At 42.1% G+C, this 18,989-nt stretch overlaps 1 protein-coding gene across 6 annotated transcripts in view; it reads right to left on the reverse strand.

The window, feature by feature from the left end:
- Positions 1-258: 258 nt before the first annotated feature.
- The window catches only part of KLF12 (Kruppel like factor 12), a 491,848-nt gene continuing 473,117 nt past the window's right edge, over positions 259-18,989 (reverse strand). For all 6 annotated transcript variants that reach the window (XM_038765801.1, XM_038765824.1, XM_038765808.1 and 3 more), the window contains one exon: positions 259-8,468. In XM_038765801.1, the coding sequence (XP_038621729.1) occupies positions 8,287-8,468 (182 nt within the window). In that variant the 3' untranslated portion in view covers positions 259-8,286. The remainder of the gene's footprint in view (positions 8,469-18,989) is intronic.

Raw genomic sequence — 18,989 nt, forward strand, 5'->3', positions numbered from 1 at the left:
CAATGCACCAACAGAATATGTCTGAGACACCATTAAAAACAATAACACTTGTTCATTTAAATCTCTGAGAATAGACTGGAATAATCATCCTCTGACAGAACTTCATTAGGAGGGTCTCCCTTTACATTATCATAGGGCAAAATCACCATTTTACAGTAAGAGGAAAAAAAGCTCTGAATATATTTACAATACATACACTATACATAAATACAAGAACAACACTGACATAATATTAATAAACTTATAACAGGTGTTACCTAAACACTACATAGTATATAAATGCAGAAGAAACTATTGGGAAATTAGAGCTTCAGATGAGTTTCAAAGAAATACATTTGTTTTGGGTTAAAATCCCTTGAACAGGAAACAAAAGAGAAAGGTTTAATGAACTAATGCTTGCTAGCATGGGTTTTTGAAATTCTCTTAAGTATGGGACCTTATTGTGATATTCTTTATAGCTTTTGGACTAATAAAATCTCTTACACAATATAACATAAAAGAGATCAGGCGCAAAATGTCTACTCGATGCAGTGTTCCACGGCTCCAGGCCTAAAATAATAGTTTTGTGAACTACGGGATGTTTTTATATTTTTACCCAGAAAGATCATCTGGCCCAATTGCCATACATATTAAAGTAATGATCTAATTGGTAGAAAGATGCTTGCTTGATTTGGCCATTGATGGTGTTTATCTATATTCTCTTGTTTCTTCAAATACAGCTGAGAAAATTGTTCAAAAGAACACTACCTTTGAATCAACTTTACCACATATAAAGAACAGTGTCTAGACTACTTCTAATGATAGGTATGTCATTTTGAGAGGCAGGTGGGCATCTTATATGTGGTCTAGTCTGGTTATTTTTTTCACAACAGACGATCGTGAGGATGTTCTGTTGTAGACATCCAAATTCAATTGGTTTCTTTTGTTTTTTGGGAGTTTTTTTTTAGCAAGGAGCCTTTTATGATTCCCGCAATTGTGTTTGGATCAAGTGGGGTATAATATCCAACGTTGTTTTTAGAGCTGGCTGTGTAAATGTTTACCTCACATCATTCAGGCACTCCTCACTGTGATGCAATGCATTCCAGTTAGACATGGACAAATGAATAAAAAGCATTCATAGTCCCTTTTGATGGTAATTGTATTTCTATGAGGTTTCTAGCAGAATGAGCTTTGAATAGTGTTGGAGTGGAGTCGACAGGAGAGACTCTTGAATACAGACACTAGTGATCCAGGACAAGACCATGCACTTAACAGGCTAAGGTAGAATAATTCAATTTACATCATTATCTGATTATGGGAACATAGCGCCCTTGCTGCTACAGAAGGAACCTAGCAATAAAACTGTGTACCAAAACTTTCAGCATGAATTGTATAGCATTTCTTTTAGAGAAAGAAATATGTAATGAAGGATTTTGGTATCCCCAAAACATTATTCCTTTCTCACCCTCTACCGTTTGCCCTGCTAGAAGACAGATGTCCCCTGTGGAACACGCATTTCTTTAAAAGTCTAAAACTGCACTCATTGGAAATGGCAAGATCCAACTAAAGCACACAGCAAATCAATTTTTCGGGGTATTAACACAAAACACAGGGTCTGATGTCTCATACACTCTTCACATCTTGAGACGAACACTAGGATGGAAAAAATATTGTGACTTTTCACGACGCATCATTTTTCCACTCATTTCAGTTTGTGGTTTAAAGGTTGAGAAATTATTGCCTGAGAAGCCCAATTATCTGAGAAGTATCCCAGTCTACAGTAGATTTTGCACACAGAATGTTTCGTTTCAGCATGGAAGGGAATTTGTTCATACAGGCTTTTCTCCTCTCTTAGCCAAGTATCAAGGAAGACAGATCGTAAGTCAGGGGATTCATTTTCAGAAACAGAAACGATATGAAAAATGACAGACTTGCAATGTTTTCAAAGTCCATTAGGCACATCAATGAATCAACATTCTGTCAGAAATCTTGTGCATTAAAAAAACACAAAAAACCCTAAAAACAAAAAAGAAACCCAAGCCAACGCCCCCCTCCAAAAAGAAGTTCTTATTTGACCTGTTTTTAGCTAAATTAATCTACTATGTGAATGCCACTGTTCTTTAGTAAAACCTTTAGAATACTCCTTAGGGAAGTAAGAAATCTGAAAAGAACCAATATCATTTTTTTTGTTACCTAAATGTTACTGCTTCTCAAATTCCCCATGAACTGTGCAATACATTCTTTATTGGCTGTGCTGCTACTGTTCGCCAGTTCTGGAAATGAACAGCTTAAAGAAGATTCATCTTTAAACAGGAGGACAACCGCCCATATTGAAAGAACCCTTCCTGTTCTTGATTGACATAAGAGTGTCCATTTTCATGAGATTAAGCTTTTCTCCTGTTGTCACTGGCATCATTTACAGGAACGCCCAAAACCCTTAGCCGACTGAGATGATGATTTAAGCACTACAGATAGCCCTACTAATCTTTTAGATTCCCTAAAAAATCCTGTAAAGATTTTGAGAACGCTCAGTCAAAAGTTCATTCATTGGGTGAAACAGATAAAAACAACAACAGCAAGAGACATGGATATTTACATTCAATAGCTCAAAGTTAGTGGACTGGATTCAACAAGAATTTACACGAAAATGAAACTTTGCGCTAGTCCTACTATTCGCATACATCTGGCGAGATAAGCTATGCTTATTGTTATTTTCAGGGCTATGTTTCACTGAGAAAAATCTTAGGTAACTCCTGGAGGTTATTCATGAATCAAGGGTGAAAAAGTATGAGAAACTTCATCTACAATTTGGAACTGAGGTATGCAGTGTAAAATATGTTCACAGCTCAGCTGCAAGTTGATTGACTTTTAAACCCTGTTGTCGTGCATGAAGGATTGAATTAAGAAAAAAAACTGCCAACGGATCAGGATGCATAAAGGGCAAAGCAGGTTTGGGTTTTTTTAGATGTAATTATTGCAAAAATGACTGATTAATTGAATTGTAATTATAATTATTGCTGTTTAAAAGTATCGGAACATCCCATCAGCTGTAGTGTACATGATCAGGCACTTTCAGTTTCTAATTCAATTCAGAGGACTGGCGTTATCTTAGGCAGAGCTGCTGTAAGCGTGTTTTCGGAATACTCCAACCCAACCATCCCAAACTGCACCAACCACTGACATGTCTCCATACCTAAAAGATCTACAACTCCCTCTGGAATTAGTCAAAAGACCACCGGTTCTAACAGAATAATCTTTTCATGAAGAAGCGTTTGGGCTGAGGGAGAAAGAAAATGATTCGAAACACCTTTCCAGCTGTTTTGCCTTGGTGAGACCAGGGAATTTTACATTTGGGATCCGTTTCCCGGGACTCAGAATGATTCACTGTATTTGATACCATGTTAGATACATGGAGATGAGAGGGCCACTCCATCTGGGGCAAACAGAACATGCTCTGACCAAGTGGATCAGTGGCGTTCCAAAGCAATATTAATTATTTGGAAGATTTACAAAGTCTATCCGAACACATTTTGTATGATGAAAACTAAAACCTTTTAAAAAACGTACTTCATTAAACTATTTACAACCTGTGTAAAACTGTGAGCTTGAAAATACTTTTCCACTATCACGTATATTACAGAATATTTCAATTGCTAAAAGTTTAGTAAAATACCTTCATTCTATTTTTAAAGATGCAGTAGTCTACCAATGTTTTTTTTTTACTAAAATCTGAATTTCCGTTGAAATCGTTCAGTATTTAACAGAATAACGTACGATTGGCATGGGTTATGAAACTTACACTTTTAATGGCATTGTGAAAATAGAGGAGTTTTATTTTTATGAACATTAAAAAATGCAAGTCAAGAGATGTGTAGCAATATGTGCTGAGTTCCTAATAGGTAAATCATTTTCCCTGACAGTGTGGATTATTATCAAATTCTTTTTTTTTCGATTCTTGACATGATAGCACAAAAGACACAGACATTTCTGTAGGTGTATACACGTGAAGTACAGTGTTTGGAAGGCAAAGGGAAGGGATGTACAAAGAGAAGGTGATCGGCCATATTATGGAAGACACAGCATAATGTCCTCTTCGTAAACCATAAAGAGATATCTAGTGAAAGCAGCCACTCTCAAGAAGTAGATGGATGGTTTTTGATCAAGTAATAGCTTGTATAAGAAGATAATTTACCCACTAAAATAAGAAACAACATTATTGGGTCACTCGGGTGTAGTCATTGCACAGTGAACCAAAGACTGTAAGCTCCCTGAAGTCTGGAAGCTTGCTGTGGGAAAGGAACATATTTACTAAATCTGTATTACCATATTTTCTCAAGCACTTTGTATGGTACTCTGAACACAGTAAGCACACAATAAATACCACTGCTTGTGTCTGATTATGAATCACAGGAGGTGTTTCCAACCCTTTAAACTCTGGAATTAAATCTTCAGACTCTATAGATGCTGGTATTTTAAACTCTGCTAAATACATTTTAAATGAATCTTCTGATTGGTAAATTATCCTCTTAAAACTATTCCAGGACAACAGTGAACAAACATGAGCAGGAGTGTGCAATTCAATTAAAGGTCCCATCAGACCAGACTGATTCAATTACACCTCTGGTAAGTGGAATAAATCAAGACTAGAATAAAAAGTACTGCATCTGTAGACCCTGTGTAAACTGAGATTTAATGAACCGAGTTCAAAGTGCAGCATAGTTCAATTTTTTTTTAAGAAAAGGAGACCCTACCAGCCTTTTGTGCTACTACAACCAGATTGACAGAGACCCTTCAGATAACTTAGAGACCGCCACTTTCAATATTTTGCATTTTGTACATTCTTTTGCAAACAATCATCTTCCTATTCCTTAGACTTTAGAGAATTAAGAAATGTGCCCTTGTTTTTAAAAAAACGATGTGGTTTACCTCATTGTTATTCAACTTCTTTTAAAAACAAATGGTCTATAGTATTTTATAAAGAGGATGCCAGAAATAGCTTTATGGTCTTCACGGTGTAAGTCTTTGAAGATTTCTGTCTGAACCCAGGCTTAAGGGGACCAAAGACCAACTATAAGGAGACCTACCCTCTACGAACAAGAGGAGAAAGTGTAACTGTCCTTCCTCTAAACGTTTAAAACCAAATTAAAAGGACAGAGATTTAATGAAAACATAAATGACTGAATCCACTAACCTTTCCACTAATGCCATTCCCACTGAAGTTATCAAGATTTACAAACCACAAAATGAGAGGATTAGGTCCCTGTACCTCCTATAGCTATAACAGGAGTAGGAAAGGAAGGATAAGTATGTTTTCTCTCTCTCTCCCATCCCTCCTTTCCTCCCTCTCCCCCATCTCTCCCTCTCCGTCACATATGCTCTCTTTCTCTCTCTCTCTCACTTCTACTACCAAGCAACTTTATAAAACCATTCACTTTTATAAACATTATTTGCAGTGTACCAAGAGCCATACCAAATCAATAGTATTTACTGAGCACTAACTATGTACGGATCACTGTAGTAGGTGCTTCAGAGAGTACAAAACTATAGAATTAGCAGACATGTTCCCTGACTATCACGAGCTTGTGGTCTAGACAGGGAGACAGATATTGATAAGATCAGACTAAACAAAATTCCAGTCGCCTACGGTTCAACTAAAATGCTCCTGTTACATGTCCACTAGTTATTTTCTCCTTTTGATCTAGCTACTGGGATGATGCCATATTGAAGGAGGAGGTTTAATGGTTCTAGGTCCAAGACTGTCTTACATACCTTGTAAGGGTTCGCCTGCTTACATCTTTATTCCTTTTTCTATCAGCAATATGTTGATCCCTCTGGGATGACTTTAATTCAATCCTGGCTCTGTACTGAGTTTTAGGTGTTCTCAGAATGAATTTAACCTGTAATTTGTAAAATTTGCCTCTCAGTGAGAAGACATCAATTAGCTATCCTTGCACACTGCGGCAAGTATTACATTAGATCACTCATTCAAGTATTACATTAGATCACTCATTATCCCAGACTCTCATCATGTACCTATTTAGGGCAGAGAATCAGTTTGGAGTAATCGGTTTCCCACGCTGATTCTCTTCAGTGAACTGTCAAAATACTGAATTCCATCAAACCAAACCTAGGATTTGTGTTTAGGCATTGAGCAGACATGTAGTATTTACTTAAATGCAGGAAATTTTCAGAGTAGTCACGGTCCCCTTGTTTTATTAGTTAGTCTTCATGGCAGTCGTCCTTGTATAGAATGGACTCTTTCTCAATGGATTCTTTAACTATCTGGTAGATTTTATCAAGCACATATTTCTGAGGCGATGCTCTTAACCTGAAAAACCTTAAACTATTCCTTGAATACCTTGAATTAAAATACCCTTTAATACTAGATGTGATAGATATTACTGGTTTAAATGTTCACAGATCCTGTATCTATTTTCATTTTTCAAATTAACACTCACCGATGAGGTTATTTTAGCAATCAGAAGTTATTTCACACTGGTCAGACATTTCAAAATGAGCTATAAACACTGTGAGGTTTTAATCTGTGCAATTCCCAAATAAAGTGTTCATAATGAAAATATATTGCAAAAGATCTTTCTGGACACCTTTTTACCATGCTATAAAAATCTTCACAAATAAAAATCACACCAAGCCCCTACAACCACACTAAGTTGAATAAATAACTTTTTCAGGAAAAAATGTTAGTGAAATATTGCTTTATCATATACTTTATTGAATACAAATTGGCTCGTCATTTTGGGGGTTTGTGTATGAAGCTATGCAATTTGCTTTTATCCAGAATACAAAAAGGTTGGGTAGAATATTCCTGTAGAGACCGGTATGGAGTCATTGGGATCAATCACTTCCTGAAAGAAAACTCCATGGGAAAATTTCTAGAGATTTTCCTACTCTCATCTCCCTTAGTGTAGAAACTAGCACCATTGCACTTATTCCTCTGGGAGCATATCTTTCCTTACTAGCCTGATCCCAAGAAGAACTGCCCTGATTACTTTGCATTTCTAGTATCCAAACCAATGCACTAAAAGAACAAAGAGGAATCACAGTCCTTAGCTGGGAAACACAACCCAAGGACGACAAGTAAACAGAAAGCTTACTCTTCCATGGTCATTGTAACCAAACATCTACAGGGCTATTTTTACTCTGTAACTATGAGACTTGGTAATGGGAGTTCTCAAGGAAGTTTCTGGGAGGAAAGTCCTTTCATTCATTATTGCTTTTCTCCTCATGAGGCACATTAATTCCATCTCTGCTATGTCTGATTTGTCATGGGCGCTGACTTTGCCTGGACAGACACACCTTTTATGCTGGTGCCAGAGTGTCTAGGAAGGTTTCTTTTCCTTATTCCTTGTACCAAATATTGAGATTTGGAAGAGATGACTCTCATTTGGGGGTGGGAGGGAGGGGGAAGAGAAGAGGGCAGTGCAGAAAGCTGCACTGGGCTTTAGGGCAGTAGTTGTTTTCAAGAAAGACTCTTCCTATGCAAACCAGGACACACTTCCAAGACTAGTCCAAGACAGACCATAAGATAATTGGGCTGCACTGAAATGTGGCTGCCTCTTTGTTTACACACTTGTACAGTCAGTGAAACCAAAGCAAACCAAAAAATGACCGGTGACAAAACAAATGAAAGATTAAATGTTGGTTCTTTAAGAGGGCAGGGCATACATCCACGCTCTGTGGGATTTTTACATGCCACCATTTCCTGCAATGGTCTGCTTGCCTGCTGCTGATTTTCCATTGATGGACCTCTCCATCAGATTCTTCTCATCTACTACTTTAAGCGGCTTGCCAAAAACATAGATTAGGTGGATTTTCAACATTACTTAGGAGGTTATTAAAAAAACCCATCAGAAGAAATTTGGGATAACAGTCCAAGTCCTAAAGGGCTTGCTCTCTGCCATCCATTCATGGTAACTGATCTTTAAACTGCATTAACAAAATGTCTAACAGCTGAGAAAATGTACAAGCCATAAGCATCTACAAATGGAAGAGGACCCAGCACGGAAAACGATGCCAGACCTTTCAGCCTTTGTGTCCCTAATCTCCCAGGCCAGCATGAAGACGGCTCTGTCAGCCATGGAGCTGGGGTTACCTTCAGGCAGACGGGAGGAGGAGAGGGGCGTTTCTAGCCTCGCTCTCCCATCAGACACGGTGGGATGATGGTGATGAGGATGATGATGATGCCCTTTTGTGTTAACACTGTGAAGGGGATTCAGTCCTGCTGAATTAGGGGTAGCTCAGAGACCCAGCTCTTACACTTGGAAGGACTCAGGTAGTAGCGTTGCCTCAGACGAGCATGTGCCTCCGACGATGAAGTGCCAAGTGGTCAGATCGGGAAAAGCTGCGATCGCAGTCCACACACTTGAATGGCTTCACTCCCGTGTGTTTGCGGTAATGCCTCGTCAGTTCGTCCGAGCGAGCAAACTTCCAAGTGCAGCCTTCCCAAGTACACTTGTAAGGTTTTTCTCCTGGGAGGAAGGAACAGGACAAGAAGTTATTTTTCATCCAGTGTTCTCAATTAGCTCATACACTCCTTGCCTTACAAGCTTCATTAATTAGCCAAGGAGGGGGAGTTCTTTCTTGGGCTTCTTGGTGATTCTTCATTGACAAAGACCAGAAGAACGGTTTTTAGTAACAGTAGTAGTAATAATAATGATGGCATTTGTTAAGCGCTTACTATGTGCAAAGCACTGTTCTAAGTGCTGGGGAGGATACAAGGTGATCAGGTTCTCCCATGTGGGGCTCACAGTTTTCATCCCCATTTTACAGATGAGGGAACTGAGGCCCAGAGAAGTGAAGTGACTTGCCCAAAGTCACACAGCTAAGTGGCGGAGCTGAGATTTGAATCCACGACCTCTGACTCCCAAGCCTGTGCTCTTTCCACTGACCCACACTGCTTCTCACGTTGCTAGTAGTGGTAGAAGCAGTAATGATAATACCAATGATAACTAGTATAATTTTCATTTTCGTTCAGCGCTTACTATGGGCCAAGTACTATACTAAGCGCTGCGGTAGATATAAGATTATCAGGTCCCACGTGGGGTTCAGGATATAAGTAGGAAGGAGAACAGGTATTGAATCCCCATTTTGCAAATGAGGGATCTGAAGTACAGAGACGTTAAATGACTTGCCCCAAGTCACACATCAGAGAATTAGCAGAGCTGGGATTAGAACCCAGATCCTCTGACTCCCATGGCCTAGTGGAAAGCTCATGGACTTGGGAGTCAGGGGATCTGAGTTTTTATTCCAGCTCCTCCATGTGTCTGTTGAGTGATTTTTAGGCCACTCACAACTTCTCTGTCCCTCAGTTAAAATGGAGATTAAGATTGTGAGCCCCATGTGGGGCATGGACCGTAAAAAGCTGGATTATCTTGTATCTATCCCAGTGCTCAGTACAGTGCCTGGCACACAGTAAGCACTGAACAAACACCATTAACAAAAAAAAAAGGAAAAAATAACAACCGAAAAATCACCACCAAAAGCAAAAAATACTTATTTAAGCACAAATAAAACATTATTTATTAAGCACCGGGGAAGTACAAAACAAGCAAGTGATATATACCTTCCCTGTCTTCCCCTGGACCAACGATGTTCAGATGAGACTACTAAACTCTAAGAAGCAGCATGGCTTAGTGGAAAGAACAAGGGCTTGGGAGTCAGAGGTCATGGGTTCTAATTACGGCTCCACCACTTATCAGCTGTGTGACTTTGGGAAGGTACTTTAACTTCTCTTTGTCTCAGTTACCTTATTTGTAAAATGTGGATTAAGAACTGTGAGCCCACATGGGACAACCTGATTACCTTGTATCTACCCCAGGTCTTAGAACAGTGTTTGGCACATAGTAAGCGCTTAATGAATACGATTGAATGGATGAACAAATACTGTCATTATTATTCAATTCTTTGATTCTACACATTCAAAAGATATGACATCCTGTTTGAATTCAGACTTCGTCACCGAAGGCAGGCAAATCTACTGAAAGAGATGGTAGTAATACAGTATGTGTTTTCTAATTTGATTAACTAAGGCATTAGTTCAGCACTATGTACAAAATCACTGTACTCTGTACTAAGCGCTAGGGTAGATACAAGATAATCAGGTTGGACATGGTCCCTGACCCATATTGGACTCACACTGGAATCTGAATGCCCCAAATAACAGTGAGATATATTAACAGTTTGAAAATGCCAACAAAGAGTGGGGAACGAATTCCTTATTAGCTAGCCCTCTTATTAAAAATTGACGTTGGGTAAATAAGAGAAGCAGCATGGCCTAATGGATTGAGTTTAGGCCTGGAGGTCAGAAGGACCAGGATTCTGGTTCCAGCTCCTCCACTTGTCTGTTGTGCGACCTTGGGTGAATCACTTAACTTCTCTGGGCCTCAGTTGCCTCATCTGTAAAATGGAGATTAAGACTGTGAGCCCCATGAGGAACAGGGACTGTGTCAAACCTGACTGACTTGCATTTACCCCAGCTCTTGGAACAGTGCAAAAGAAGCAGCATGGCTCAGTGGAAAGAGCCCAGGCTTGGGAGTCAGAGGTCATGGGTTCTAATCCCGGCTTCACTACTTAGCTGTGTGACCGTGGGCAAGTCACTTCACTTCTCTGGGCCTCAGTTACTTCATCTGTAAAATGGGGATTAAGACTGTGAGCCCCACATGGGACAACCTGATTACCTTGTATCTTCCTCAGTGCTTAGAGCAGTGCTTGGCACATAGTAAGTGCTTAACAAATACCATTATTATTATTATTACAGTAAGCACTTATGATACACAATTACTACTATTATTATTAGAGAAGAAAAGACTATGGAGTGATTTTAATTATTTGTTGTGCACTTACGATACACAATTACTACTATTATTATTAGAGAAGAAAAGACTATGGAGTGATTTTTAATTATTTGTTGTGTATGTGAAGATTTTAGGGCAGGATGTTGACAAGTTACCTATTCACCTTCAGAAGATGCGCCCCTTCTCCATTCAAACCGCTACCACGTTAGAACAATCACTCATCCTATCGCCCCTGGATTACTGCATCAGCCTCCTTTCTGACCTCCCAACCTCCTGCCTCTCCCCACTTCAATCCATACTTCACTCTGATGCCAGGATTATCTTTCTACGTGTCCCGAGGTGACCCTTCGGTACCGGCCATCTCAAGGTCAAAAGCTATGTCATGACCACCTGAGCGAGCAGGCGGACCTCGGAAGTGAGGGTGGGATACCACCCCCACGACCAAATCTGCTAGATTGACAGCCCAAACTGGGAATACAGAAGGTGTCCCTCGCCCCCGTGCCAATCAAATTAGGTATGGAGGAGGGGGGAGGGCAGAGATTGGATAGACTGAGGCCGGAAGCTGGAATGGCCTAGGGGCACAAGCAATAAATACCTGTCGACTCTGACCTTCGGGGTCAGAACACCAGGACACGCAGCAGCAGCCCACGTGTCTCTCCCTGCCCAGAAGGCCGGGTGCCCGCTCTACAACCAGAACCAACACACTGAGGCAAGGGCCGCGGGACGGGTGAGTGTCTCGTGGGTGGGACCCAGGTACCCCGCTGCAGAGGGGAATCATGAGTGGATTCCTCCCATGTAGAGAGAGCACACTGTGAGAGCTAGCCGCCCACCACGTGCGCGGGGAATGGAATGAATTCTTCCCATGTGGGAAAGTAAGTGGATTCTTCCCGAGTGGGAAGTACACATGGGTGAGAGCTAGCCGCCTCACCCACGTGCGATTAACGTATGATTGTGTTCCTCCTGTGTAGGGAAGCTCTAAGATTGCTAATTGATTATATTCCTCCCGAAAGGGAAGTTCAATCCATTGCACCTAAACAATTACATAAATTCAATTCGCCTCGCGGAATAAATTTTATATAAACTCAGGCTTTCCGTCCCCGGCCTCTCTCTCGCCTCGCCGATCACTGAACGAACCCGTCCCCGGACGACGGGTGACACTACACAAATGTTCAGGGCATGTCACCCCCCTCCTCGAAAGTCTCCAGTGGTTGCCTATCCACCTCCGTATCAAACAGAAACTCCTCGCTATTGGTTTTAAACCTCTCCATCACCTGCCCACTTCTACCTCGCCTCCCTCTCTCCTGCTACATCCCAGCCCGCACACTCCGCTCCTCTGGTGCTAACCTTCTCACTGTGCCTCCATCTCGCCTGTCTCGCCGCCAACTCCTGGCCGACGTCCTACCTCTGGCCTGGAACGCCCTCCCTCCTCAAAACCGCTAGACAATCACTCTTCCCCCCTTCAAAGCCCTACTTAAGGCACACCACCTCCAAGAGGCCTTCCCATGCTAAGCCCCACTTTTCCTCAGCTCCCACTCCCTTCTGTGTCACCACGACTCGCTCCTTTACTCTTCCCCCCCTCCCGCCCCACAGCACTTACATGGATATGTATATATCTATAATTCTATTGATTTATATTGATGCCTGTTTACTTGGATTAATATCTGTCTCCCCCCCCCCAGACTGTAAGCCTGTTGTAGGCAGGGACTGTCTCTATTGCTGTATTGTACTTTCCAAGCACTTAGTACAGTGCTCTGCACACAGTGAGTGCTCAATAAATATGATTGAATGATTCCTGAAAACCAAAGAGGGCCTTGGGACAAAATGGACAAATTTAAATCAGAGTTTTTGGGTAAAAATGATCTGAACTGTGACTCAATTGTTATGATGATTCCCTCAAATTGGCTACTAAGGGAAGGTTAGTTTCTTGTTTGAAGGAATGGTGTGGCCAAGGGGAAAGAGCATAAGTCTGGGATTCAGAGGACCTAAGGTCTAATCCCAGCTCTACAACTTGCTTGCTGTGTAACCCTGGGTAAGTCACTTAATAATAATAATAATGATGGCATTTATTAAGCGCTTACTATGTGCAAAGCACTGTTCTAAGCACTGGGGATTACAAGGTGATCAGGCTGTCCCACGAGGGGCTCACAGTCTTCATCCCCATTTTACAGATGAGGTAACTGAGGCCCAGAGAAGTTAAGTGACTTGCCCAAAGTCACACAGCTGACAACTGGTGGAGCTGGGATTTGAACCCATGACCTCTGACTCCAAAGCCCGTGCTCTTTCCACTGAGCCACGCTGCTTCTCGTGCTTCACACTTAACTCCTCTGTGACTCAGATTCTTCATCTGTAAAATGGGGATTCAGTATCTGTTCTTCTTCCATCTTAGACTACGAGCCCCATGTGGGACAGGGACTGTGTCCGACCTCATTAACACTGGAACAAGAACTTACCCTAGCCCGCCGGGACTACTGCATCAGCCTCCTTGCTGACCTCCCTGCCTCCTGCCTCTTCACACTCCGGCCCAAACTTCACGTCTCTTCTCGGATGATTTTACCTAAAACTGTTCATCCATGTTTCCCCACTCCTTCAGAACCTCTCATGGTTGCCCACACAACACTGTCCCAAATAGAAACTCCTTAGCATTGGCTTTAAAACACTCAATCACCATTTGCAACACCCCCTCCATCCCAGTCTTTCCTTGCTGCAAACTCATCATGGGCAGGGAATGTGACTGCTAATTCTGAAGTGCTTAGCACAGTGCTCTGCATATAGTAAGCACTCAATAAATACAGTTGATTGATTGATTGAATCCCCACTTCACAAATTAGGAAACTGAGGGGCAAAAGAAGTTAAGTGACTTGCCCAGGGTCACACAGCAGGCAAGTGGTAAATCTGGGAATAGAACCCAGGTCCTCTGACTGCTGGGCCCATGCTCTCCTCAATTTCTATCATAATATATATGGTGTTTGTCTATGCTTACTATGTGCCAGACACTGTACTAAGGGATGGGTATATACAAGCTAATCAGGTTGGATGTAGTCCATTTCTCTTTTTTTTTGGTATTTAAGCGCTTACTATGTTTTTTGATATTTCAGTGTTTACTATGTACTGTTCTAAGCACAGGGTTGATGCAAGCTAATCAGAGAAGCAGCGTGGCTCTGTGGAAAGAGCCCAGGCTTTGGAGTCAGAGGTCATGGGTTCTAATCCCTGCTCTGCAACATGTCTGCTGGTGACCTTGGGCAAGTCACTTCACTTCTCTGTGCCTCAGTTACCTCATCTGTAAAACGGGGATTAAGACCGTGAGCCCCATGTGGGACAACCTGATCACCTTGTAATCTCCACAGCACTTAGGACAGTGCTTTGCACATAGTAAGCACTTAATAAATGCCACGATTATTATTATTATCAGGTTGGCCACAGTTCCTGTCCAACATGGGGCTCACAGTCTTACCCCCATTTTAACGAGTCACAAACCGACACGGACCGGTGAACATCGACCAGGACAGAGACCTGCCTGAGGACAATGAGATCTCTCTGCCATCATAACCACTGCTTGCCATCTACCTGTCAAGACTCTGACATTTCATTCTCTAACTGCTGTGGCCAAGAAGCAGTCATTTCTTCATCTTCCCCCTTCTCTTGGATCCTGGCCTGAATCTACAGTGGAGAACCCAGAACAGATGTGGCTGTCTGACACACAGATGACAAGGACCCAGTGTTTTGCATATCAGTAGCTGCCTGCCTTCACATCAACCCAGCCTCTGAATTAGTCCTAAATTCTCACATCTTCATTCTCAAGGACCCAAAGACCTGTGCTCAATCCAACAATTTACTCAGGAAACCAGAAGCAGTTATTGCTGTTGATAACCTCACGTCTGACCCTTCAATTTACCTAACCTCATCATGACCCCTCAATCCCGACTCTCCAGTCAGCCCATCCCTGCCCCCTTTTCCCAGCACACCCTCTCCTCCACCTCCATCCCAAACCTCCCCACCTCTTGAGCTGCCCCAACCCCGCTTCCCAAATCCATCCCTGTTATCCTGTCCCAGTGACGCCCCTCATCTCCCTCCCCCTGTGCCGGCCCCCATTTACTCACTCCCATCCAACTCCTCTCCACCTCTTGTGCCATCCCCTCCACCAGAATCCCCCCGCCCTCCACCCCTCCCAACCTCAGCCAAGTGCGGTCTGTGGAATCCCAGCTCCATCATAGAAAAGCTTCCATTCGTCCTTGATCTGTTCCCAACGCACATGCTACTCCTCCTCGCCATCACTGGGGCCTGGCTTTCCCCAGATAACAGTCTCCCCTGCTGCTCTCTCTAGAGGGGTCTCCATCTTCACCTACTCCCCAGGACTCACTAGATAAGGGGAGGAGTTGGCTTCCTTCTTTCCTCCCAGTGCTGCTTCTGCACCATTCTACCTTCCCCATCCCTCCCTTTTCCTTCCTTTGAAGTCCATACCGTCCACCTCTACCATCCACTCTAGATACTAGTCATGGTCATCTATCACCACCCAGGCTTCATCTCCAACTTTCTTTTGATTTATTATTTATTTATTTATTTATTTATTTATTTATTTATTACTCTATGTATTTATTTTACTTGTACATATCTATTCTATTTATTTTATTTTGTTAATATGTTTGGTTTTGTTCTCTGTCTCCCCCTTCTAGACTGTGAGCCCACTGTTGGGTAGGGACTGTCTCTATATGTTGCCAACTTGTACTTCCCAAGTGCTTAGTACAGTGCTCTGCACACAGTAAGCGCTCAATAAACAAGACTGATTGATTGATTTTGATCCCTTTCTCAAATTCCTTTTTTTTCCATCCCTATATTGATCCTTGGGGACTTCAATATCCACACAGATGTTCCTGACGAGCCATCCATTATCCACTTTCTATCACTCCTCAATTCCACTGATCTCCTGCTCCATCCCAGCTCCTCCACTCAACTTGGACACGTTTGATCTCATCACCTCTAGTCATTGTGTACAATCCCTACCCTCACCACCTCCGAAATCCCTCTAACTGACCACAACCTCCTCACCTGCTTTCTTTCCCAAACGCTTACTCCTATCCTGTTCCCCCACAGAGACCTCCGATCTTTTAACCCCAATGAATTTTCTCAAATCATCATGCCCCATTTGGCCCCCATACCCAAACTTCCTTTCCTTGACGACCAAATTGACACCCTCCCCTCCACCCTCTCTACTCAATGCAATTCTTCAGCTCCCCTATCCCTTCATCAATCTCGTACCACTAACCCAAACAGCCCTGAATCACCTCCACAATCCACTTCCTTCATGCCTGTGCATGAGATAAAGAGTGCTGCTGGCAGAAATCTAAATATCAGGTGGACCTCTTTCACCTCAAGTTCATATTTGCACGTTTTAACTCTGCCCTCTTCTGTGCCCAGCAAAATGATTTCTCCAACCTTACTGACATTGAGTTGTTCCAGATGTTTCACTCCCTCCTCAAAGCCCCTGTCTCCCCACCTCTCCCATTGCTTGCCATCAGGTGTGATCTTCCTAAAATCTCTGCCGCTCCTCTCCAGGCCCTCCTTCAACTTTCCCATCCTTTCCAGCAGTACCTCAAGAGGAGACCGCCTGCCTTCTCTGAAAATCCACTCGCTTCACCTGTGCATCTGACCCCATCTCTGCACACCTTATCAAAATAATTGCCCTCTCCCTTCTTCCCTCCCTGACCACAATCTTCAATTGTTTGCTCTCCAATGGCTTCTTCACTACTGCTTTCAATCATGGTCATGTTTCCCCATCCTAAAAAAACCCTCCCTTGACCCCACAGCCCTCTTCAGTTATCCATCTCCCTCCTCCCATTCCTCTCCAAACTCCTTGAGCAAGTTGTCTATACCTGCTCTCTTAAGCATCTCTTCTCCAATTAATAATAATGATGGTATTTGTTAAGCACTTACTATGTGCCAAACACTGTTCTAAGCGCTGGGGTAGATACGAGGTAATCAGATTGTCCCATGTGGGGCTCACAGTCTTAATCCCCATGTTACAGATGAGGGAACTGAGGCACAGGGAAGTGAAGTGACTTGCCCAGGGTCACAAAGCAGCTTTGCGGATGAGTCAGAATTAGAACCTATCTTTCATCTAGGCAACACTGCTTCCTATGCAGTAAATTTTGATCTGGGATCTTCCTGCCTCCATCTCCCTTTTATCCTGCTTATCTGCTTAATCGTATCAGCACAAAAACTTCCTTTGATCTTTACGCTAACAATACTTGAGAGGACTTCACAAACGTCTTGGTTCTAGTGAGTTCAAATAGACTAGAAATGGATTGCCTATCTGCCATTTGCTAAGGTTAAAAGAATTTCCTCGAGGAACTAAACAAGCATCTTTGGAAACTCATCAAAAGTACTGTAGCTGTAGTTTCCAAACCAATCAGTTGATATTCAGTGGTACCAGCCAAAAAAAAAAAAAATTCCTTTTATTTAATGATTTTGGTATCTGTACTTGAAACTGCATGTTTATTCACATTCTGTCTTATTTCTTATTTAGGCTTACATCATTTTAAGCTTGATTAAATATAGGAAACAGACTACACTTATCATGAACTCTCTTACAAAGCTTCATTCTTTCTTTACTATCCCCACCATCTCAGTCACATCTTCAACTCAGTTACTTATGGATTTATCTGTTGAAAAATTTGTGATTGATATTTTTACACCTGTCTTCAGTGACTGAATTGCTGAAACACTACATTAAACTAGGCAAGGTTCTTAACAAGCTTATAGAAGGAGCGAGACCTAGTGGAAAGAGCATGGGCCCGGAAGTTAGTAATAATAACTGCGGAATTTATTAAGCGTGCACTATACGCCAGGCACCAAACTCAGCCCTGGGGTAATAATACTAATATTAATACTGCTACTAATAATAATAATAGCATTTATTAAGCACTTACTATGTGCAAAGCACTGTTCTAAGCACTGGGGAGGTTACAAGGTGATCAGGTCGTCCCACGTGGGGCTCACTGTCTTAATCCCCATTTTACAGATGAGGGAACTGAGGCCCAGAGAAGTTAAGTGACTTGCCCAAAGTCACACAGCTGATGAGTGACGGAGCCGGAATTTGAACCCATGACCTCTGATTCCAAAGCCCAGGCTCTTTGCACTGAGCCACGCTGCTGGGGTAGATACAAGATTATCAGGCTGCACACAGTCAGAGGATCTGCAGCCTAATCCCAGCTCTGCTACCTGTCCATTGAGTAACCTTGGGCAAGTCACTTAACTTGACAGTGCCTGTTTCCTCATCTGTCCTAAATACCTGGTTTCTCTCTCCCTTACAAAGTGCGTGAGGCAAAGCTTATGTTCAACCCGATTCTCTTGTATCTACCCCAGTGCTTAGTACAAGTACCATAATTAGTATTATTATTAGTAAAGATGAAGATACTACTACTAATAACAATGACATTATTGTTACATTTGAATGGGGAATTCCCTATTTGAGAAGATAGAGAATAGAATACAGATCTCCTGATTCCTAAAACTGTCTTCTTTCCAGTGGGAGTTGAAGCTGCTTCAAAGGTTTCAGGGATCTAAATCCTTGCAGAACAAATACATTTTCACCTTCAGCTAATCTGGACAGAGATTTAAGAGTCCACAGTGCTGCTCTCCAAAAGAAAGGCATAGTTTAGTTCCAAACTACCATATATCACACTCAATATAGCAGTAGAGTACACACAGAGTATGTGGTATACGAAAGTCCTGACTTTGGATATCTCAGAGAAGAAAATGAGGTCTGTGTGTTTAATGGGTTAGTAGAGAAGCAGTGGCTTGGTGGAAAGAGCACAGGCTTGGGAGTCAGAGGTCATGGGTTCTAATCCTGGCTCTGCTGCTTGTCAGCTGTGTGACCTTGGGCAAGTCACTTAACTTCTCTGTGCCGCAGTTCCCTTATCTGGAAAATGGGGATTAAGACTGTGAGCCCCAGGTGGGACAACATGATGATCTTGTATCTACCCCAGCACTTAGAACAGCACACAGTAAGCACAATATTATTATTATTATAGCTTTGGGGCATTATTAGAGAACAAATAGATATTTTTCATACCTGACACAGTACCCAAAGATTACCCAGTGTCAAACTAGATTTGGGTGCTGAAGAAGAAATGGCAGACTAAGTCACACAATCTCATTTTCTTGTGGAGAATAAAAATCGCCTGAACATGAAGAAATTGA

This window comes from Tachyglossus aculeatus, chromosome 2 (assembly GCF_015852505.1).
Source record: "Tachyglossus aculeatus isolate mTacAcu1 chromosome 2, mTacAcu1.pri, whole genome shotgun sequence".
Classification (NCBI taxonomy): Eukaryota; Metazoa; Chordata; class Mammalia; order Monotremata; family Tachyglossidae; genus Tachyglossus; species Tachyglossus aculeatus.